Source organism: Mustela nivalis (genome assembly GCF_964662115.1).
Source record: "Mustela nivalis genome assembly, chromosome: 17".
NCBI classification, from domain to species: Eukaryota; Metazoa; Chordata; class Mammalia; order Carnivora; family Mustelidae; genus Mustela; species Mustela nivalis.
This window is the reverse complement of record NC_139036.1, coordinates 28,778,432-28,802,211: the sequence shown is the minus strand read 5'-3', so window position 1 is coordinate 28,802,211 and position 23,780 is coordinate 28,778,432. Positions and strand designations below refer to the sequence as shown.

Sequence of the window (23,780 nt, the reverse complement as noted above, 5' to 3'; positions counted from 1 at the left end):
ATTGGGCTCTCTGCTCAGCGGGGAGCCTGCTTCCTCCTCTCTCTGCCTGCCTCTCTGTCTACTGACAGGTAGATCTCTGTCTGTCAAATAAATAAATAGAATCTTTAAAAAAAAAAAAAAGGATGCCTGTCAGCAGTGAAAAGCGAGAAGATAAATTAGAGATTTTAGTAGTTATTCAGAGCTTAAAAAGACAACTGACGAATCATGGATATTTAAGAACTAGAATCAGGAGTTTAGGGAAAAAAGAGTTGAGGATAATTCACTTTTCTAGCTTTGGACAACTATATAGATAAAGACTTGATAAGAAAAGCAATGTTTGATTAGAAATAAGTTGCTCAGATACAGATTGTATCCTACAGTATTTAGTGTGTACCTACTATGTGTCAAGGATCTATTCTAAAATCTGTGGATACAAACTTGAATAAAGAAGACACATTCCTCCTCCAATAGAGCTTACATTCTGGGACAGCTGTAAGAAAAAAGTGAATTAAAATTTTAGATTATGATTATTTAGCCCAAGGAAACCTATCCCAGAATAGGAGTTAAAGGACAGTTTAAAGTAGGGTGATTGGTAAAAACAGCATCTACAAGGTATCTGAATAAAAAACCTAATGAAAGTGAACGTAGATATGTGGAGTGTTTCAGATTGAATAACAGTAGGTATAAAGGTCTGATGTGTTTAAGGAATTCCAGAGAGGCCAGTTGAAAAGGAAAAATAATAAAAGAAGACTTACTAGTAAGAGATGAGGTTGGAGAAGAAATAGGTATCTGGGGTAGACTGATGTAATGTACCATGAGACATAAGGATAACTTTTGTAGTGTTTTCCACTTAAGAATCAAAGTTTGTTATCATTATCTAGGTCTTGTTGAGATAGTCTCATAGATCCTGTACCTGGTTTTTAAATAGCACTAAACATAACAGTAATTGTGTATTTAGTATAGTGCTATGTGCTTAGTCATAAAATACTTGTTGAATAAAGGAATAATACTTGCTTTCATCTGGTGGCTTAGTATATAGTTCATTTAGATTTGAATATAATACTAAGTTTAATGCAGAGTTCGTTTGAATTGTGTACATGTTCTGCTTTAAGCATTTGGAGTTAGGTTAACCTATGTGTTTGGTACTTTTTTCCCCTTGTTTTACAGTATGGGTGCCTTACCATTGCTGGAAAGCAAAGATAAAATTGTCTTTATTTTAAATAGGTATTAGAAATGGTCTGCTTTTTGATGGACAGGTCTCAAAGTTACTAGTTAAGTCTCTATGATTATTTTAGATTTTACTTTATACCTAAGCAAATGTCTGTAGGCTTTGTAATTATTCAACCAATAGCTGTTCCATTAGGATTGGTCTTTGATAAATATCAAGTTTAATATATAATTGAATAAGTTTAATAAATAATTAAAATAATTTTATTTCATATTTTAAAACTATTTGGCTTTATCATTTATGGTTCAGTAAACCTGAAAGGAAAGAATCTATTGGCTAAATGCAGGGTGGTATCTTAGATTGGATCCTGAAACCGAAAAATGGTCAAGTGGAAAATCTAGTAAAATCCAAATACAGACTGGAATTAATGTACCAGTGTTAATTACGTGTTTGACGAATGTAGCATTGTTATGTATGATGTTTAACTTCAGAGGAAACTGGGTTGGGTAGAGGATATATGGGAACTGTCTATGATACCTTTGCAACTTTTCTGTAAATTTAAAGTTATTCCAAAAATAAGTTTTTAAATTTTTATTTATTTATTTTTAAGGATTTTATGTATTTATTTGAGGGAGAGAAAAAAAGAGATCACAAATAGTCAGAGGCAGGTGGGAGCAGGCTCCCCGCTGAGCAGAGAGCCTGATGTGGGGCTTGATCCCGGAACCCTAAGATCATGACCTGAGCCGTAGGCAGAGGCTTAACCCACTGAGCCACCCAGGCGCCCCAATAAGTTTATTTAAAAAAAAAAGGGCAACAAAATATGCTGGGGTGGGGAAAGATATAGGAAGCATTGATTAAGTAATTCATAATTTTTATAAAAAATTATATATGCATTTATTTGAGATGGAGAAACAGAGACTCCATGCTGAGTGGAGAGCCCCAAGCAGGGCTTGATCCCAGGATTCTGAGATCATGACCTGAACTGAAGGCAGATGTTTAACCAACACTCAGCCACCCAGGCACCCCAAGATTCATAATTTTTAAAAATTTAAAAATAATACACTTAAAGCAGTATAGAATAGTACAAATTTCGAAAACCAAAAGATCCCTTCTTGGGGCGCCTGAGTGGCTCAGTGGGTTAGGCCGCTGCCTTCAGCTCAGGTCATGATCTCAGGGTCCTGGGATCGAGTCCCACATCGGGCTCTCTGCTCAGCAGAGAGCCTGCTTCCTCCTCTCTCTCTCTCTCTGCCTGCCTCTCTGCCTACTTGTGATATCTCTCTCTCTCTCTCTCTCTCTCTCTCTCTGTCAAATAAATAAATAAATAAATAAAAATCTAAAAAAAAAAAAAAAAAAAAAGATCCCTGCTTAATTACTTTAGTCTCATTCCCTAGAAGTAACCAGGTTTAGTTTTCCGTCTTTGTGTTTTAACTTTTTTGCTTACTACTTCTAGTGGTTATTGCCATAATTACAGAGGTGCTTATACCTCTAGACCTTGATCTATCAACTTTAGACAATATCTACTGATTCTTTACCATTAAAGATAAGATTGGTTTATTAGTGATAGTATTGTCAGTTTTTCTTTTGGTTATCTTTTTAACTTGGGAGATAGCTTAAATTTCAGTTTCTTAATATTTCTATCAACTTCAGACAATCTGTTGGCTCCCTGATATATATAGAGTGAAGAAATTCTCAGCTCTGCAGTACTCTTCACCTCTTTCTGACATTTTATTTTCCCACTTTTGTTAGCTATAGTATTACTTTTACTGTAACTTATTTTTTTGTGCCCTTGACTTGTCCAGAAATAATTCAAGAGGGCTTATAGATAGATAACAGCAGTATTTTGGCTTATTAATGGTTATGTTTTAAAGAACTGGTTCTTTAAGACAAATTATTTTTTCCCCCTTAAGATTTTATTAATTAATTAATTTATTTATTTATTAAAGATTTTTATTTATTTGTCAGAGACGGAGAGAGAGTGAGCGAGCACAGGCAGACAGAATGGCAGGCAGAGGCAGAGGGAGAAGCAGGCTCCCTGCCGAGCAAGGAGCCCGATGTGGGACTCGATCCCAGGACCCTGGGATCATGACCTGAGCCGAAGGCAGCTGCTTAACCAACTGAGCCACCCAGGTGTCCCAAGATTTTATTTATTTATTTGGCACAGAGAGAGACTGTGTGCTCAAGCAGGGGGAGAGGCAGGCAGAGGGAAAAGGAAAAGCAGACTCCCCACTGAGCAAGGAGCCTGATAAGGGGCTTGATCCCAGGACCTTGGGATCTTGATCCAAGCCAAAGGCAGATGCTTAACCAACTGTACCACCCAAGTACCCCAGGTCAAATTCTTAAAATAAATGTGTGGAGAAGAAATAAGAGAAGTGGATTCTTCTTAGTGTACAGTCTTCTCTTCTGGGCCATTCGACCTGTCTATATTTTATTCTGAGGATCTTTGTGCTTTCCTACTGGGAGCTTTTCTTTTCTCAGCCATATCTAAGTTTCCTAAGATGTTCTGCTTTGAATATAGCTTGGAGTCTAGGATGCCTTCAATTGTAAGATCCTTCATTGCTTTAAAATAACTTAGTATTAGGGGTGAGAGGAGGGCAGTCCGTTAAATGCTTGACTGATTGAATGTAGCCCAATTTCAGAAATAATAAAATGAGAAAATATAGTTGCATTTAATTTTTTAATTATAAGGGAAAATAAACATAAACATTAGGTCATCCTTAATTCAGTTGCATATCTAGATTTTTTTAATATATTTTGGTGGATATATTATAAGAGTATATGTGGGTATACCTAACTTGTTTACTGGTTCCTCTATTTGCAGCTTTTTCTACTATAAACAGTGCTGTGAAGAACATTTCTTAAAACTAAATCTTTGCTTATATCTGTGACTTTTTTATTTCTTTCAGATGATGAAGTAGAATTTCTCGGTTAAAGAGATGTGTATTTTTGTAGTATAACTTTTTAATAAAGAAAAGCAAGTTAACTTACATTTGGCTATTAATCATCACTAAAATAAAACTTTTTCTTCTTTATTAGTGAACACTTGTCCTGCTCTTTCACCTTTTTCTTGCATGGAGATAGCAATGTTTGTACCAGTGTGGAAATTAACCAACATCAACCAGTATACCTTCTTAGTGAAGAGCATATCACCCTTGCTCAACAGTCTAATAGCCCATTTCAAGGTAGATTATTTTACTATCTTAGATATTTGATCTCTTATTGTTTCAAAAAAACTGTTACTGCAATTGGTAATTTTAAATTTTGGTATTAATGAGATTTCCCTGTTCTTTAGCCTAGCAATTATTCTGATGTAGTTTATTTTCTTTTTCCTTGTTAGAGTTTTAAGTCAATGAAATAAGCTTTTTAATACAAATATTATTTTTAAAAATTCATGTACATGAATGATAACATATTTTAAAATGCTCTTTTATATAGCACTTAGCAGATATATATTTTTATGCTTTCAAGATCATCTTTTGTGTTGAGTCATGTAAGCCATTTTTAACGTTGGTACATGGGGATTTTGATATTTACATGAAATTGCTGATTGGTTTTTAGACTGACAGTATGCTCTTGTTTTAATTCTAACCCTAGTATTTGCTTTTTAAAAATTTACATGGCAGTGCATAATGAAAGTACTTAGATTTATAGACACATGCACACATACAGCTTTTCCTTACTGGAAATCAAGAGAAGTTGAAGGATATACGTAACACCCCAACTCATATTGAAATTCTAACCATGTGAGATATTTTGGGTGAACAAAATTTTAAGATTTTATAATAAATATTGTGCTTTATCTTCACAGTAGTGAAGTATAATAATTTTTTCTCTAAAATGACTGTTAATGTCAGTTTCCTTTTATTTTTTAGAATGCATAATTACTTGTCAAACTATTCATTGTGCTTTTACCTGTTGTACCAGTCTTTAGTTACCTACTTGATGTCTCTTTTGGGTTTCTAGTAATCTTAAGCCCATTTGGACTAAATGGCACTCTCACAGGACAAGCATTCAAGATGTCTGATTCAGCTACCAAAAAATTGATTGGTGAATGGAAACAGTTCTATCCTATCTCATCTTGCTTAAAGGAGATGTCTGAAGAAAAACAGGAAGATATGGATTGGGAAGATGATTCTTTAGCTGCAGTAGAAGTTCTTGTTGGTATGGATTCTGAGTATTAAATTTAAGGGGAAAGTATGTGACCGTACGTTGGTTAGATTTTGTTGAATGATAATTCCAATACCTTAGTGCCTTTCAGCATTAAACATTTATTTCTTTGTTTTCTCCTCACATTACATAAGGGCTGCAGTATGATTGTGGTTTGGCTCCTCATATCTTGTCATTCTATAACCTAGGTTCAGTGATTACCCACTCTCAGGGACTTGCTGTTCTTAAAGACCAGAGGAATAATAAGTACTGAGTATAACTATGTAAGTGTATTTAAAGCTTCTGTTAGGATATAATGTATGATACATCTGCTTACATTGCATTAGACAGAACTAGTCACTTTGTCATTCAAAAGTCAATTGGGGCAAGGAAGTAGATTTCACCTAGAGGTAAGCATGCTAAAGATGGGAAGAAGATAACTGTGAATGAGTAACATTTGGAAGCCGGAAAGTTGACCACCAGTGTCGTGTAGTATTTTAACATTTGGTAAAACTTGCCTCTGATAACTTTTAGAAGGTAGAAGATACACTTAAGAACTCATGGATTTGATCTGCTCTGCCCAGGTCAGCTCTTTTCATATTGGCTCTTCTATATGGTTTTTTCATTCAGGGACCCAGATTAACAAGGTAAACTATATTTGGGACATGTGCATCTTGAGGGAAAGGACAGGAATAAGAGAGGCTGGTCTAATCTTGCAAGCACATTTAAAGCTCCTGTTGGGATCTGGTGTATATCACATGCAGGTCACACAGGCAAGCCTAACAATGGAGTGAATAGGTGTTCTCCATATTAGAGAGATGGGGGAGGTGTGGGGAATGTATAATTGAGCAGATAATTAGCATTAGAATCTGCAGCAGTGTTTAATGGAATCATGGCAAGGTCAGATATATGAAGATTGCCTTTTTCACATTTGTTTTTTTTAAATAAAAAGAATACCAGTATTGAATTTTAATAAATACATTACTACCAGGGTAGTTGTGACAAAACCAGAAAAAAACCCAAATATATATTAAGCTTTCATAAAAAGACATATAAAGAAGAAAGCAGAAAATGTTCCTTAATTCTGGTGTCCCGATTACCTTTTTTAAACTTAAAAATAATTTAAAAATATACATTATAGTTTGTCAGCTTTACAAATAAAGATTTAAAAGTAATATACACTCATGGTTAGAAAATCCAAAAATGAAAAGAGAAAGCTGCTTGCTTCTCAGTCTCTCACTGAAGGTAACCATTAAAGGTATTAACAGCTTCTCGTAGTTTCTTCCAAAAAACCTTATGCCAAAAGGAGCATGTATTTATAAAAATTACATTAAGAGGGCGCCTGGGTGGCTCAGTGGGTTAAAACCTCTGCCTTAGGCTTAGGTCATGATGCCAGGGTCCTGGGATCACCTGCATCAGGCTCTTTGCTCAGCAGGGAGCCTGCTTCCCTTCCTTTCTCTCTGCCTGCCTCTGCCTACTTGTGATCTCTGTCTGTCAAATAAATAAATAAAAATCTTTAAAAAAAAATACATAAAGTTTATTTAATTAAACAAATAAAATCATATAAACTTTTCCATTACAGTACTTTTGAGTGAAACTAATCCTACTATAGTCTCAATGGTAATTTATTTTCCTGTCCATTATTTTTTCCTTTTAGCTGGTGTCCGAATGATCTACCCAGCATGCTTTGTTCTAGTCCCTCAGTCAGACATTCCTACTCCTAGCTCTGTGGGATCCTCTCACTGTTCAGCTTCTTGCTTGGGTGTCCACCAAGTGCCTGCTTCCACAAGAGATCCTGCTATATCTTCAGTTACTCTTACACCACCTACATCTCCTGAGGAAGTCCAAACAGGTATTGTATTAATCTGTGTCATTAACACTAGTTATAAATCTGTTGTTTTGAATATGTCAGCACTTAAAAAATAATTTTGAAATAATTTCAGACTACTGAAGGGTTTCCATGTAAAATACAAAGAACTCCCTCATCCAGATTTCCAAACTGTTAGCATTGGTTCCATCACCCTCTCTAGATGTATACATTTATTATTATTGGTCTTTTTCTGAACCATTTGAGAACAAGCTGCAGATGCAGTGCCCCATTATGCCCACTGACTCAGTGTTTTTCCCAAATTTAAGAACACTCTCCTGTATAACTACCATTTAATCCTCAAAGACAGGAAGTCAGCATTGATAGAACACTACCACCAAGTTTACATCCCCTGTTTGGATTTTTTGCTTTCTGTATATATATTTTTTTTAAGATTTTTTTTCATTTATTTGACAGAGATCACAAGTAGGCATAGAGGCAGGCAGAGAGGATGGGGGAAGTAGGTTCCCTGCTGAGCAGAGAGCCCTATGCAGGGCTTGATCCCAGGACCCTGGGATCATGACTGAAGGCAGAGCCTTTAACCCACTGAGCCACCCAGGCACCCATGCTTTCTGTATTTTAAGTAAAGTAATATGCTTTTTGCTTCAAAATATATGGAGACAAATCAGATAGCTGTGGAATACACTGCATAACAAATTAACAAGAAAAAAAACCCAAGCCCAAACCCAAATAATGTTACTTTAAATGTACTTTTATTCTCCTATAGCCTGTTCTTTTTTGTTTATTTTCAGTTGATCCTCAGTCTGCCCAGAAGTGGGTCAAATTTTCTTCAGTGTCTGATGGCTTCAACTCTGATAGTACTAACCACCATGGTGGGAAAATACCCAGAAAATTAGCAAATCATGTGGTGGATAGAGTTTGGCAAGAATGCAATATGAACAGAGCACAGAACAAGTACGTGTTTTCATTTTCAAGTTTAAAATATTGCATGTTGGTAGTTATTTGCACATAGATATTTAAAGTATAGAGTCATTTGTATGACTTTAAAAGTCTGACTTTTGAACTTCAGTTTTAATGCTTAATTCGTGGTTATAGAAAACCTTATGATTTCTAAAGAATTTATAATTTCAAATCTTAGGAGGAAATATTCAGCTTCATCAGGTGGTCTGTCTGAAGAAGAGATACCTGATAAAGTAGCATCCTGGGATTTTGTTGAAGCCACACAAAGAACAAACTGCAGCTGTTTGAGGTAGTTTTGCTTTTTTTTTTTAAATTTTTTTCCCCTGTTGATGAATATCTATATATGTGGGTATGATAGTAGCTTATGCTGTTGAAAAGTTAGGTCTTCACTTCGAGCTAGCTTACCTAAGCACAATTTGTGAGGATTTTTTTTTTCAAAAGAAAATTTGAGGGAAAAAAAATTCAGTGACTTGGAGCTGATTATAGAAGTATATACAAATGTGTGCCATAGTCTTTACACAGTTACCAGAGCTGAACTGTGAAGGCTTGGTTTTACAGCTAAATAAAAGAGAATTTTATACCAGAGTATAGTATATGTAGTATCTGTAAGGTAAAAGACACATAAGTCTCTTGAGAAAAGAGTTCATACATGGCATTGTGCCTGAGAAATTTCTTCCATAGGTTCTCATAAAAAAGGTGATAGATGATATACTAGAAGAAAATTTCTGCAGTCCCCCCCCCCCCAAAGATTTTATTTAAGACAAACCATGAGAGACTGGACTCTGAGAAACGAACTGAGGGTTTTGGAGGGAAGGAGGATAGGGGGTTGGGTGAGCCTCATGGTAGGTATAAAGGAGGGCATGTATTGCATGGAGCACTGGATGTGGTACATAAAGTAATAAAGAAAAAAGTGTCAGAAAATATGAAAAAAAACAAACCCCATCAAGTAGTCAATAGTCAATAATTTTTTAAATAAAAAATAGCTATCTACCCTCAAAAAGAAAAAAAAAAGATTTTAGAAGTATATACAAATGTGTGCCATAGTCTTTACACAGTTACTAGAGCTGAACTGTGAAGAGTGAGAGAGGGAACACAAACAGAGGAAGTGGAAGAGGGAGAAGCAGGCTTTCTGCCAAGCGGGGAGCCTGATTTGAGGCTTGATCCCAGGACCCTATGATCATGACCTGAGCTGAAGGCAGACGCTTAACGACTGAGCCACCCAGGTGCCCCTTGCAATCCTTTTTATAGTAAATTTGGTATTAGGTTTTGCCCAGCAATTTCTTGTAACATCCTTTTGGGCAAAGTCTAGGGAAATGTTGAAATAAGATTCAGAAGGAACGATTCTACAAGGGATTGAAGCTGCACTGTAAAAATGCAAACTTTCTCATAGCCTATATTGGTTAAAGATTAGTAGAAGAATGGATGAACTTGGAATTTTTTGGGCAATTGTATTTCTGTATTGGAGACTTTGAGATTTGGTTATCAGAGGCATTTGGATTATATTGCCTAGATTTTATTATTTTATTCTAAAATGAAAGGTAGATCATATGCTTTTGCAGTCTTGTAAACAAATAATAGCACTGACATCCCTTATAGAACTTGTGAGCTAGTAGTTGGTTATTCTTTTGTCACAGATGTGAGCCAAAGGAATGGAGTGCATGTAGGTTAGGGCCAAGGTTTTTTTTATATTAGCTTTGTTTGATTGAATACAGTGATAGAGAGGCACCAGGGTGGCTCAGTTAGTCGGCTATCTTTGGCTCAGGTCATGATCCCAGGGTCTGGGATTGAGCCTCTCGTTGGGCTCCCTGTTCAGCTTGGGTGGAGTAAGGGAGGTCTGTTTCTTCCCCTTCCTCTGCCTCTACCCCTGCCTGTGCGCGCACGCTCTCTCTCTCTCAAATAAATAAAATTCTAAAAAAAAAAAAAAGAAAAATTGTGACAGACTCTCAAGTGTTCTGGTTTGTTTTTGTGTAGGTTAAATGTACTTACATAGATTCTTTGCATTAGAGACTATAATTTTTTGAAGTCTGACAACTGTGTTAAAAACTCGTCTGTTGGGATAAAAATATATGTTTAGAAAAAATAAAAAATTATATTAAAAAAAAAAAACTCGTCTGTTGCTGATAGATTGGAATAAAAATTTGAATAGATTAGCCCTTGTTTAATAGTTTAACACCATAGCCATTTGGACAGAGGTGACCCAAACCTAATCTTCAAATGTAGAGCTCCATGACGTTATTTGAGACCAGAGATCAGCAGCTATGATTAATTGGCCAAATTTGGCTCACTGCTTGTTTTTATATGTCCTGTGAGCTGAGAATGACTTTTACATTTTTAAATAGTTGGAAAAAATGAAAAAAGAATATTTTGTGACATGTGAAGCTTGCATGAAATTCAAATTTTAATGTCCATAAAGATTTATTGGAACAGAGTCACATCTGTTCATTTACATGTGAACTGTGGCTGCTTTCACAGAGTTGAGTAGTAGTGGCACAGACCGCATGGTCTCAGGAGCCTAAAATATTTACCATCTGGTCCTTTGCAGAAAAAGTTTACCAGTTCCTAGTCTAAGATCAGTAGAATGCTTAAATGAAATTAGGCTTTTCTTTCCATATTGGCATTTTTATCAAGCAGCTCTTCTTTAGTTCCTAACCTAGATTTTGTTTTGTTCTTTTTGAAAGATGCAAGTTTTAAGTACATTGGTTTAAAATAGTTTTGTTTATTTTTAAGATTTTTTTTTTTTAGTTTTAAAAGTGTTATTTTTGGGGCGCCTGGGTGGCTCAGTGGGTTAAGCCGCTGCCTTCGGCTCAGGTCATGATCTCAGGGTCCTGGGATCGAGTCCCACATCGGGCTCTCTGCTTAGCAGGGAGCCTGCTTCTTCCTCTCTCTCTCTCTACCTGCCTCTCTGCCTACTTGTGATCTCTCTCTGTCAAATAAATAAAATCTTTAAAAAAAAAAAAAGTGTTATTTTTAAGATTTTTATTAGAGGATGAGCAAGGGGGAATGGCAGAAGGAGAGAGAAGATTCCCCACTGAGCAGGGAGCCTGATGTGGGGCTCGATCCCAGGACCTTGTGATCATGACCTGAGCCAAAGGCAGACATTTAACTGACTGAGCCACTCAGGAACCCCTAAAATGGTTTTAGAGAAAGACCCTCAAAGTACATCTTGGTAAACATAAGTTTAAGTTTAAATTCTTGGTTTCTAAGCTGAACTTTTATTTTTCAAAACTTACTGTGTCTCATATTTCCAGAAATTCCTCCCAGGTATAGAGAGATTTGATATAATGAAATTTTGTATAATCTATACATGTGACTGACTTTGGTATATTTGCTTCTCTAGGAAATAACAGTGTTTCTAATCATTTACTCCCCCCCCCCATTACTGCATTTTGTACCTCTAATTCCTCCTCCACTTCCCTCAAATCAGGTTCTCTTAATTCTTAAATAAGGCTTAAAATAGATGTTGAGCCAGTATCATCTGCTGCCATAGAACATAGGAAGTAGGGCACACATTTGATGACTTGACTGTGCTAGTCAGCCAGTTTGCTGTCAAAATCTATCCTGCCTTTTCCCTGCTTTGTTCTGTGTTACAAGGGATCACATTTCCTAGGCTCCTTTGCTTTCTACATGTGTTTGTTGTTGCTGCCACTCCCCAACTTTATTGAGATATCATTGATAAATAACATTGTGTGAGTTTAAAATGTACAACATGGGGCGCCTGGGTGGCTCAGTGGGTTAAGCCGCTGCCTTCGGCTCAGGTCATGATCTCAGGGTCCTGGGATCGAGTCCCGCATCGGGCTCTCTGCTCGGCAGGGAGCCTGCTTCCCTTCCTCTCTCTCTGCCTGCCTCTCTGCCTACTTGTACTCTCTGTCAAATAAGTAAATAAAATCTTTAAAAAATAATAATAATAAAAAATAAATAAATAAATAAAATGTACAACATGATTATTTGACTTGACCAGCCTGCTTTCTGGATTTGGCAATGGTAGGTGCTAATGGAAGATTGGTTGATGAGATGAGTTAAAGAAGCCAGCGTATTTCTCTACCCCTTTTTTTGAGCCAATTCCACCAGCAGTTCTCTGTCCTATTAGTGGCCCCTTCTTTTGTGGTCCAGTTTACCACTAAAGACATCCCACTGTGGTTCTAACACCATCCCAAGCTTCTTTGATCTGGTGATACTGTTTCGTTTTACTACCCTTTTAGTTCAAGAAGTCACAGAAGCTCTCTGCTGTTGGTAATCTGTGAGTTGCCTCATTTTCCTCTTTTTTTGGTAATGGATTCTCTATAGTAGATTTCCTCTTGGTAAGACACAGGACTGGACCCTGAACAACATGTTGATTTCTCTTAGAAATCAATTTGAAGAAAAAAAAATGCATAGTTATATAAGCATTTTGAATGAGTATGTAATGTATGATTTGAAGATTTAAATTATACAAATAGAGCTAAAGTTACCCTTGACCACTCTCCATCTTTTTCCAAATGCTACTACTTTTCCGTAGAATTGACTACTGGCCAATTAGATATTATATTTGCATAGTTTTTCTGTAATTCTGTGTATGTCTTTTTCCTCTAAACACAAAAATATGATATGGGTGTATTTGACAGCTTATTTTTTTTCATTTAATGTGCCTCAGATCTTTCCATTCTAGTTACTTGTAGATCTGCCATATTATTGTTAAAAACTTCTTGGTATTCCACTGAATGAAGTACCATAGTGTATATAATCATTCTGGGTTTGATGGACAAATAGGTTGTTTCCAAAAGTTTTTGTTTGTGTTTACTTTTATTTTATTTTATTTTTAAAGATTTTAAAAAATTTATTTGATAGAGATCACAGGTAGGGAGAGAGGCAGGCAGAGAGAGAGGGGGAAGCAGGCTCCCCGCTGAGCAGAGAGCCCGATGCGGGGCTCGATCCCAGGACCCTGAGATCATGACCTGAGCCGAAGGCAGAGGCTTTAACCACTGAGCCACCCAGGCGCCCCTGTTTGTGTTTACTTTTAAAAAAAATAATATTTCTAGGACTGTCAATTATTTATCAGACTTTTTATGAACACTTATTCTATGATAGATGTCCTAAGCTCAGTTACAGTCATGAATATGGCACCTGCTATTATGCATCCTATACAGTAATGGGGTAGATAATTATTTAAAATAAGAATTTTTAACCTTTAGATTTTTCAGAGTGATGAGTGCTAAGAGGGAAAAAATTAGGTGGGTGATGTGATACAGAGTTGTGTGAGGAGGGCTATTAAATACTTGCAAATTCAAAAAGATCCTACCAACTTTATTCCCACTTTTTATATAAGAAGTGCTGGTTTTTGTTATGCTTTCACTGGTCTGAGAACAGTACTTAAAATTAATTTTTTGCTAGTAGAGTAAATGAAAAGCATAAAATTGTTTTAATTTGCTTTTTTCAGTTATTAATGAGATTAAATATTGCATATTTATTGAAATTAAGCTTTAGTGTGATAGAGTGTTCTTAAGAAAATTAGCACTACGCAAGCTATATAAATAGAAAGTGGTACAATAAATTTCAGATAAAATATTAAAATATTAGGAACTTTATGAGTAGGAAAACAAATCTAAAGGAATCTTTCTGTTGGATTTTGCTTTAAAAACACAACTTCTTTTTTGGGGCAGTTCCCCAAATTAGTTGAGTTCTTTTATGAAATTCACTTGTTTTTTATAAAGGAGACTAGCCCCCCCCGATCTATCTATTTATTTATTTAAAAAGATTTTTTTTTTTTATTTATTTGAGAGAGAGAGACAGTGAGAGAGCGCATGAACGAGGAGAAGGTCAGAGGGAGAAGCAGACTCCCCGTGGAGCTGGAAGCCCGATGTGGGACTTGATCCCGGGACTCCGGGATCATGACCTGAGCCGAAGGCAGTTGTCCAACCAGCTGAGCCACCCAGGCATCCCTTCCCCTTAAAATTTATTTATTTTTAGACAGGGAAAGAGAGAAGAGCGGGGGGCCTGACATGAGGCTTGATCTTGGGAGCCTGAGATTATGACCTGAGCTGAAACCAAAAGTTGGAAACTCAACTGACTGAGCCACCCAGGTTCCTCTAGAGGAGACTAGCCTTAAGGAAAATGTTCATACTGTGTATTGTGTAAGATTGATAAATCTACAGACCTGGACCCCTGAAACAAATAATACATGTTAATAATAATAAAAAAAGGAAAGTGTTCATATAGAAGAAAGGGGCTGTGATTTAATGTTACCAAAATTTTAGAGAGCCACTGCTCTTAGTATATATACCAAATTAATAGTTTCTTGTCCTTATAAAAGGGGAAATGGATCTATGGCTGTGTACTTTTCACATCCCTTATATACTTGGAAAATAACCTAACAGTTCCCCTGAGACTGTTAGAGATACTGTATTTCCTTAGTGCCTTAACTTTTGGTCACATCACTCCTTTATACTCTTAAAAATTATTGAGGATCCCAAAGTGCTTTTATTTTTGTTGGTTACATCTGTTTACATCTATTTTAATGAAATTTTACTTATTTCTTTAATTTTTTTCTAAAGATTTTATTTTATTTGACAGAGAGAAAGAGAGAACAGGTAGGGGGAGCAGCAGGCAGAGGGAAAAGGAGAAGCAGGTTCCCTACTGAGCAAGGAGCCGGGTGTGGGACTTCATCCCAGGACCTGGGATCATGATCTGAGCCAGAGGCAGACGCTTAACCCGACTGAGCCACCCAGGCGCCCCATATTTTAGTTAAATTTTAAAGTTCTATTTAATTTATTAAAAATAACCCAATAAACCCAGTACATATTAACATGAATAAGAGACTTGAATAGAAATCAATTGTGGGGACGCCTGGGTTGCTCAGTGTATTAGAGCCTCTGCCTTCAGCTCAGGTCATGATCTCAGGGTCCTGGGATCGAGCCCCGCATTGGGCTCTCTGCTCGGGAGGGAGCCTGCTTCCTCCTCTCTCTCTGCCTACTTGTGATCTCTGTCTGTCAAATAAATAAATAAAATCTTAAAAAGAAAAAAAAAAAAAGAAATCAGTTGTGTTTTCCGAAGCAAACAAAACTAAAGAGTGACATTGTTGTACAGTTCTGCATATCTCTTCAGTATTGAGCTTAATAGAAGATACCCAGATTCTGATCTCCTTTCTGCAATCAGTCTTTTTTGTATGTTGTCTTAGTTGAAGTATGTGAAGAAAATCCAGCCTCACATAGCTATGCAATTGGAAGAGGGGAAGAGTTTATTTTATTTTATTTTATTATTTTTTTTTTAAAGATTTTTATTTATTTATTTGACAGAGAGAAATCACAAGTAGATGGAGAGGCAGGCAAAGAGAGAGAGGGGGAAGCGGGCTCCCTGCTGAGCAGAGAGCCCGATTCGGGACTCGATCCCAGGACCCTGAGATCATGACCGGAGCCGAAGGCAGCGGCCCAACCCACTGAGCCACCCAGGCGCCCTAAGTGTGTCATTTAATTTCTTCCTTTATCCCTTGCATTTCTCTAAATGGAAGTTAGTTGTAGAGCTGTGCTGTCCAGTTTTAGCTATGTTAATAACCACTAGTGGCTATTTAAAGTATTTGGATTTAAATACACTTAAAAATTCAGTTTCTCAGTTGAACTAGTCACATATTAGATCCTCACTAGCCAAATAGAACATTTTCATTATTAAAACAGGAAGTTTTGTTGGACAGTGCTGTTCTAGAGGCTTAATGAATTCATGTTCAATTTTTAGAAATTTTTAAATTTTATTTTTATTTTTTTAAGATTTTTTATTTGTTTATTTGACAGACAGAGATCACAGTAGACAGAGAGGCAGGCAGAGAGAGAGAGGGAAGCAGGCTCCCTGCTGAGCAGAAAGCCCGATATGGGACTCGATCCCAGGACCCTGAGATCATGACCTGAGCCGAAGGCAGCGGCTTAACCCACTGAGCCACCCAGGCGCCCTTAAATTTTATTTTTGAGAGAGCAAATGTGTGAGCTGTGGGTTGGGGGAGAGAGAAAGGATCTTAAGCGGGCTCCACGCCCAGCACACACACCCTGACACTGGGCTCAGTCTCAGGACCCTGAGATCTTGACCTGAGCTAAAATCAAGAGTCAGATGCTCAACCCACTGAGGCACCGAGGCACACCTCAGGCTCAAAATATTTGAGAATACTTCGTAAGTAGTGCTGTGTTGTTTTGTATTGTGTCACATCAGAAGAAAAATGTCTGTTTGTTCACTTTTTTTTTTTTAAAGATTTTATTTATTTATTTGACAGAGAGAGATCACAAGTAGGCAGAGAGTCAGGCAGAGAGAGAGGAGGAAGCAGGCTCCCCGCTGAGCAGAGAACCCGACGTGGGGCTCGATCCTAGGACTCCAGGATCATGACCCAAGCCGAAGACAGAGGCTTTAATCCACTGAGCAACCCAGGCGCCCCTGTTTGTTCACTCTTAATAATTAGTTGAGATTGAGGAGGTGATGATCAGCTTTGACCCCTCATTGTAAAGTTTACCATTTTTACTATGAATAATCTCTTTTTTCTTACTATGGCTAAAACTTTCAATAATTACTGAATAGAAATATTGAATTAATATTTTTGCTTTGTTCCCACTTGTAGGGATAAATTTTTCACTCTTATCATTAAGTATGATATTAGTTGTTTTTCATAGATGTCTTTTATCAGATTAAGTTTTAGTCTGCATTTTGAACCTTTTTATATAGGTGAATTATGTGTTGAATTTTGCCATTTGTTTTTTTGTACTTACAGAGATAACTATATGGTTTTCTCTTTTATTCTTTTAATATGATGAATAATACTGATTTCTGTTGAATGTTCTACCTTCTATTCCTGGGACAGCTATCATTTGGTCATGATGTATTATACTTTTATAAATTGCTGGATTACTAATATTTTGTTAATGATTTACATCTATATTGTTTACATCTATATGATTTCCTTTTCTTATAATGTCTTTGATTTTTTGTTAACAGGTTAATTTGGATTTTTAATTGTGTCTTTTTGACATAATTCTTATTTTCTTTGATAACTTTCATGCTTTTTTCCCCTTATGCATATAATTATGTCCTAGACTCTGTACAGAGGAGTGTTCAGCATGTTCCCTGAATAGAGAGGGTTCTTCAAAAAGGCACCTACAATTGCTTTTTCATACTTTTTGGTTATCTCTGACACAACAAAACAAAATCTAATGAATACTGAATGCTTTTACTTTATATTTCTCCACATATTTTGCTTAATTTCTTAGTTTAAAGAATACATTATATACATGATTGTCAGTTGAGTTTAGAAATCTCAAGGTGCACAGTATTTTTACTACACTTAAATCTTAAACTCTGAACAAAATTGCTAGGTTTTTAGGTATATAGTTTTAAGTTTTTCAGTTTCAGAATTCCTTCACATTATGAGGAAAATAAATCTTTCAGTCAGTTTCTTTTCTAGTTAGCTGATTCTTTACTTTGTAGTGGTAAGACTTGGGAGAAAGAAGGTAGGTGCCATGTGCGGTCCATCAAACTGTTGCAGTGCTATCCAGAATGATTTAACTTCATTTTTGTAGAATAAGTTTTTTGGCTGTTTGGTATAGGATTGTAGATGATGTTTGAGCTCAGCCAAGCCATTGATTTATAACAGTTATTCTGAAATATCAGGTACATTCATGAATGAATGAATTTCAGATCTTTCTATACTTTTTTATCTTAAAATAACTAGAATTTTATCTCTGTGTATTCACATACTAAAATATTTAGGTTGTGCGAGGCTCCTGGGTGGTTCAGTTGGTTAAGCATCTGCCTTCAGCTCACGTCATGATCCCAGGGTCCTGGGATCAAGCTCTGCATCGGGCTCCTTGCTTAGCAGGGAGCCTGCTTCTCCCTCTCCCTCTTCCTGCATCTCCCCCTGCTTGTGCTCTCTTGCTTTCTCTGACAAATAAATAAATAAAATCTTTAAATAAAATAAAATCTTTAGGTTATGTAAGGTAAATCATCTTTGTTATCTGATCACATAGTTATTAAATGAGAAGATAATTGACTCTGACGAATATTTCTGAAGTTCGTAGCTTCAGGTTGCTGAACAAAGTATTTTTTCCATGTAAATTCAAATCATTTACTTTTAGATTTATATGTAAGAAAACAACTACATGAATTTTCTTATAGTGTTAACTTGTCTACTTTGATGTAATAGCTATACTGTAACCATTCTTCTAACTTTTTAGGCACAAAAATCTCAAACCAAGAAATCCTGGACAACAAGGACAGGCACCGTCTTTAAGTCAGCAACAACAAGTACTTCCTAAGCACAAGACCAATGAAAAACAAGAAAAGAGTGAAAAACCACAGAAACGCCCCTTGACTCCTTTTCACCATCGTGTATCTGTTAGTGATGATGTTGGCATGGATACAGATTCAGCTAGCCAAAGACTTGTGATCTCCGCTCCAGACAGTCAAGTGAGATTTTCAAATATCCGAACTAATGATGTAGCAAAGACTCCTCAGATGCATGGCACCGAAATGGCAAATTCACCTCAGCCACCTCCACTTAGTCCTCACCCATGTGACGTGGTCGATGAAGGAGTGACTAAAACACCTTCAACTCCTCAAAGTCAGCATTTTTATCAAATGCCAACACCAGATCCCTTGGTTCCTTCTAAACCAATGGAAGATAGGATAGACAGTTTATCCCAGTCTTTCTCAGCTCAGTTCCAGGAAGCTGTAGAACCTACAGTGTATGTTGGTACAGCAGTAAACTTGGAAGAAGATGAAGCTAATATAGCCTGGAAATATTACAAGGTCCCAAAGAAAAAAGATGTAGAGTTTTTACCACCTCAGCTTCCAAGTGATAAATTCAAGGATGATCCAGTTGGACCTTTTGGACAGGAAAGTGTAACTTCAGTTACAGAGTATGTATTTTTTTAATAGTCGCTATTTATAATTTAAGGGTAGAAATGATGTAAGTTCTTGATACTAGGACTCCAGAATTGGTTTCAGGATTGGATTTATAATAATAATCCTTTAAGTATTAGTTTTGCATAACTTCTTTAGTGTGTTTTTTTCCTCAGGGAACCTCTTTATTGTGAAATATTAGTCACAAAAAAAGTGGAGAAAATAGTAGCCCTTATCTATCTACCAACTTTGCAGTTTTGCATATAATTAGAACTCCTGTGTACAATTTTTCTTCCTCCATTTTTCCTTCCAGTGTCTTAAATTTGGTATTTATATCATTTCTATAGATGTTTTTATACATGTAATTCTAGTTAGTTCATTTTAATTGCTTTATAGTATTTCTTTGTTATGAAGAATACATAATTTATCTGCTTTCTTAAAGATGGACATGTTATTTTCAGTGTTTTTCCAGTTACATAGGATGTAGCAGTAAGCTTTTTTGTACATATTTCCTTGAGTATTTGTATAAGATTTCTCCAGGGAATACATTTAAATATGGAATTACTGGGCCTTGGGGTCGTTGCCAGGTTGGCTCTCCACCTATACCAGTTTACATCCTCATCAACCAGCAGAGTATGACAGTGGTATTTTCCTCAGTGTTTGGTATTATAAGACTTTTAATTTGGCTAATCTTTTATATACAGAATGGCATCTTATTGTCTTAATATGTGTTTTCCAGATTCCTAATAAGATGAAGCATCATTTAAAATGTTCACTGGACATTTAGATTTCGTCCCTTGTGAACTGTATAGTCTACTTTTCTTTCACTTTTTCCCCCAATTCTTTGCATGTTCTGGCTATTAATCTTATAGTAGTTAATATTTGTTACAGATATCTTCCTCCATTCTGTGGATTGTCTTTGTCCACTTTCTCTGTGACATACTTGGGGTGGGAAGCTTTTTTGGGTTTCCCTTTACTATGTTACCCTGATTACATTTATATTCTATTCCATAAATCTTTTGCACTTTTATCTATAAATTTTTCTAAAAGGTGCAAATCAACCAACAAAACATTATCTTCATTAAAAATGTCTGTCTTCTTACCAGAGCAAGACCAAATAGTATGCAAAGGTTATTGTCAGCAAAAGTATTTAAGGTCTTGATTTTAGCTTAGAATTTTAAAATTTCAGAAGAATATGTGCAGGTATAGTGAAGCTTTGTTGTCTTTATTGGGCATTTGCAATGAGCTCGATCAGTTTGAATTCTTTTTTTGTCCTTCTGGGAAGTTCTTATCTCCCACCCCCCCCATTCTCTATGGAACCTCTGTAATTCATATGTTGGATTTCTGTATTTTCTCTCATTACCCATGTATTTTTTTTTCCTTTGTATTCTAAGAGGATTCTTCAAATTTCTTCTAATGCTTTCTTGAAGCCTTAATATTTGTTGCCTGTTTTATTTCTAAACTTTTTAAAAAATAGCATCCCCTTATTTAATGTTCTATAATTTTTTCTTTAGAATTACTTTATTTTTCTTTTTTTAATAATTACTTCTCCATACACTTATTTTTTTCTTTTTTGAGAGAGATGTACTGAGAGGGTGGAGGGGAAAGGAAAAGAGAGAATCTGAAGCAGGTTCCTTGCCCAGCATGGAACCCAAGCCCAGTGTTTGCTCGGGGGGGGGGGGGGGGGGGGGAGAGAGCTCATTCCCTCAATCCTGACATTATGACCTGAGTTGAAATCAAGAGTCAGATGCTTAACTGACTCAGCCATCTGTGCCTCTCTTCATACATTTTAGAATGAAGGAATAGGCGAGCTGATTGGCAGTCCTTACTCACTTAGTAAATAATTTAGTATATTCTTTATATTAATTCTGTATACTGCTTTATGATAACTCTGTTGGGGGTGGTTCGGAGGGGAGGCCTGGTACCTAAATTCCAGAATAAGAAGATGTCAGATCTTGGTTCTTCATCAGGTAGCTTATTCATTTTTCTTAGACAAGGAACTCTTACTCTTCCATTTTTAGCTCTTATTTTTCAATTCTGTCTGGAGATACAGGTCCAAATTTTCTCTCTCTCTCTTTCTCTCTCACTCTATTTATTTATTTATTTACTTATTTTCTTTAAAGAGTTTGGCTCTCCTGTTGTTTATATAGGTTGCCTATAGCCCCCTCTTGCATATTCTAGGCCATGACCTTTCTGTTTCTGTGTTTCATTGATTTTGAGCTTCCCTGAGACTAAGTAAAATGTGTAGCGCATTTGTAGCCTCAGCCTATCTCATTTTCCTTACTGTTAAAGGTTTATTCTCTTTTTATATTCTTTATTTTAGTGAACAAACCTGTGCGCCTTATCTAGCTCTTTGAATCTTAAAGATACTCTGGTAGTTTTTTTTTTTTTTTTTTTAATTAAAATTAATCTGGATTTGAAACTTAGGGACTTCAGGATACCCTTATGATCATGGAAGAAACCTAGCTTATTAGTTAGGAGATCTCATGAAAGCAAATGATGTCTTGGACACAAATCTCAAAAGATCTGAGTACTGGAGGTATTCTAAAAGTCAATTCTTGTCTGGAACTACTGATGATCTTTCTGTTCTGTACTTCTCTACATACATAGTAGAGTGATCATTTTAAGTTAAATGTTATGTTACTCATTTGCTTAAAACCTTTGAGTAGTTTTCCTTTACATTTAGAATAAAATCCAAACTCCTTCCTTATCTGAAAGATTCTGTCCAGTTCCTGCTAGTTCTTCACTCTTATTTACTAACTCTCCTATTTGCTTCTTGATTTCATGACATCAACTTTCTTGCTATTCCTCAGAACGTCAGCCTCATTCCTAATGACCTTTAAAATTGTATTACAGATGGGAAGACAGTTCACCTCTTCTTATTTAGCCCTGTTGAAAAGTTACCTTCTCAGGAGGTATTTTCTTGACTATTATCTAAACTCCCCAAATCACTGCCTATCTTGTACACTGCTTTTTTTTTTTTTTTTAAAGATTTTATTTATTTATCAGAGAGAGAGCAGGGGAGAGAGTGAGCACAGGCAGACAGAATGGCAGGCAGAGGGAGAAGCAGGCTCCCTGCCGAGCAAGGAGCCCGATGTGGAACTCGATCCCAGGACGCTGGGATCATGACCTGAGCCGAAGGCAGCAGCTTAACCAACTGAGCCACCCAGGCGTCCCTCTTGTACACTGCTTTTTAAAAATTTTTTATATTTTCTTTTATTTATTTTATTTTTTATTTTTTCTTTATATAGGTCATCTGAAATTACATTATGTATTTGTTAATGATCTTTTCATTAAAATGTAACCTATATGAGGGCAAGGACTCTCTGTCTTGTTTACCGCTGTATTTCTCTAGCATACACACACACATATACATGCCTAGAACAATTCTAGGTCCATAGTAGACATTCAGCAAATGTTGGGATAAATGAAACCATTGTTTCACTAAAACATTTATGGAATATAATTGTTCTGTATTTGATAGGTTAGAAGTTTTTTGATTTTATTCCTTACTTTTGTAGTTTATTGTTCTATGGCTGTAGTTCTCAGCTGGGGCAATTTCTTATTTCCCCACTCATACCTTCAGGTGACATGGGGTAGTGTTGTCACAACATGGGGTTTGCTAAATATCCTACCGTATATATAGCACAGTCCCCAACAAGAAAGCCCAGAATGTTAATAGTATTGAAGTGCTTTAATATCATGAATAATTTTTAACAGGAATTTGAACTCTAGGATAGATTACTAAATTAGGCCAAACCTGTTTACTGATTAGTTTTACTAGGGAGATTCTCCCATACTATTTTATTATCCAGTAAAATATCTGGCATGGGCTTTAGTGTTAGCATTATGCTAAAGCAGAAGTTTCGGTTTTTTGATTTGTTTGCTTGTTTGTTTCCATATGTTAAAAGGATCTTGTTTGGGTAATTTAGTGATTCTGGTCCAGCTATTAATGCAACTTGAGATAGGAAGCCATGAGGATCATCTCTCAGATGATATTCCCTGTCATTAAAATAAGTTCTGTGAATTAATATTCTCTCAGTGGCATTTAAACAACCTTAAGTTTTTAAAAGAACCATTGTATAGCTTTAAATATAGGATCTTTTCAGGGCGCCTGGGTGCCTCAGTGGGTTAAAGCCTCTGCCTTCTGCTCAGGTCATGATCCCAGGGTTCTGGGATAGAGCCCTGCATCAGGCTCTCTGCTTAGCAGGGAGCCTGCTTCCTCCTCTCTCTCTCTGCCTGCCTCTCTGCCTACTTGTGATCTCTATCTGTCAAATAAATTTTAAAAATCTTAAAAAAAAAGATTTTTCTAGTCAGAGTAATCCATTCAGAAGTCTAGATTTTTATATAAATAAATTTTTGAATTCTTCCTAGACATTGTAAATTTCTAATCTTTTTCCATACTCTTGAGTTTTGAAAGCGTGTTTAAATATATGGCAGTTAGTTAGGGGGCTGTTGTAACTCTTATGTTCTTTCACCCTTTTTAAAAGATCATACTTCTCAAAGATATATTTTATCAGTTTGAATAAAACTGAAGTTTCTCTAATATGCAAAATGCTATGAGGCACTGTTGGAGTATAAAATAAATTTGGTTCTGGCCCTAAATGAAATTATAATCTAATGGAAAATAAGGTTAAATTCTCTGATAGAAGTATACATAAAATATATTAGGGATGGAGAACCAGAGTAAATAATTTCATTCCATTTATGAAGATCCAGAAGCTTTATGTAGTTTGGTATGGCTAGATTATCTGGTGTTGCTTACTAGTTTGGTATGTCATGATGAGTAAGGAGTCGTGAAAGGTGGAATGGAATAGCAAAATATTGTTTATAAGCTTATATATTAATGTATTATCCTTG

At 36.1% G+C, this 23,780-nt stretch overlaps 1 protein-coding gene and 1 long non-coding RNA gene across 3 annotated transcripts in view; both read left to right on the top strand.

Moving 5' to 3' along the window:
- The window catches only part of MED13 (mediator complex subunit 13), a 105,160-nt gene that overhangs the window by 30,648 nt on the left and 50,732 nt on the right, over window positions 1-23,780 (top strand). For both annotated transcript variants that reach the window (XR_014304631.1, XM_082705870.1), the window contains exons 4-9: window positions 4,181-4,326; window positions 5,108-5,305; window positions 6,948-7,142; window positions 7,910-8,072; window positions 8,257-8,367; window positions 18,254-18,937. Coding sequence is in view for 1 of the 2 variants with exons in the window: in XM_082705870.1 (XP_082561996.1) it covers window positions 4,181-4,326; window positions 5,108-5,305; window positions 6,948-7,142; window positions 7,910-8,072; window positions 8,257-8,367; window positions 18,254-18,937 (1,497 nt within the window). In the remaining variant the exon portion in view is untranslated. The remainder of the gene's footprint in view (window positions 1-4,180; window positions 4,327-5,107; window positions 5,306-6,947; window positions 7,143-7,909; window positions 8,073-8,256; window positions 8,368-18,253; window positions 18,938-23,780) is intronic.
- On the top strand, window positions 8,430-10,008 carry LOC309851138. The gene is made up of 2 exons (XR_014304649.1): window positions 8,430-9,111; window positions 9,158-10,008. It is a non-coding gene; the product is annotated as an uncharacterized lncRNA (long non-coding RNA).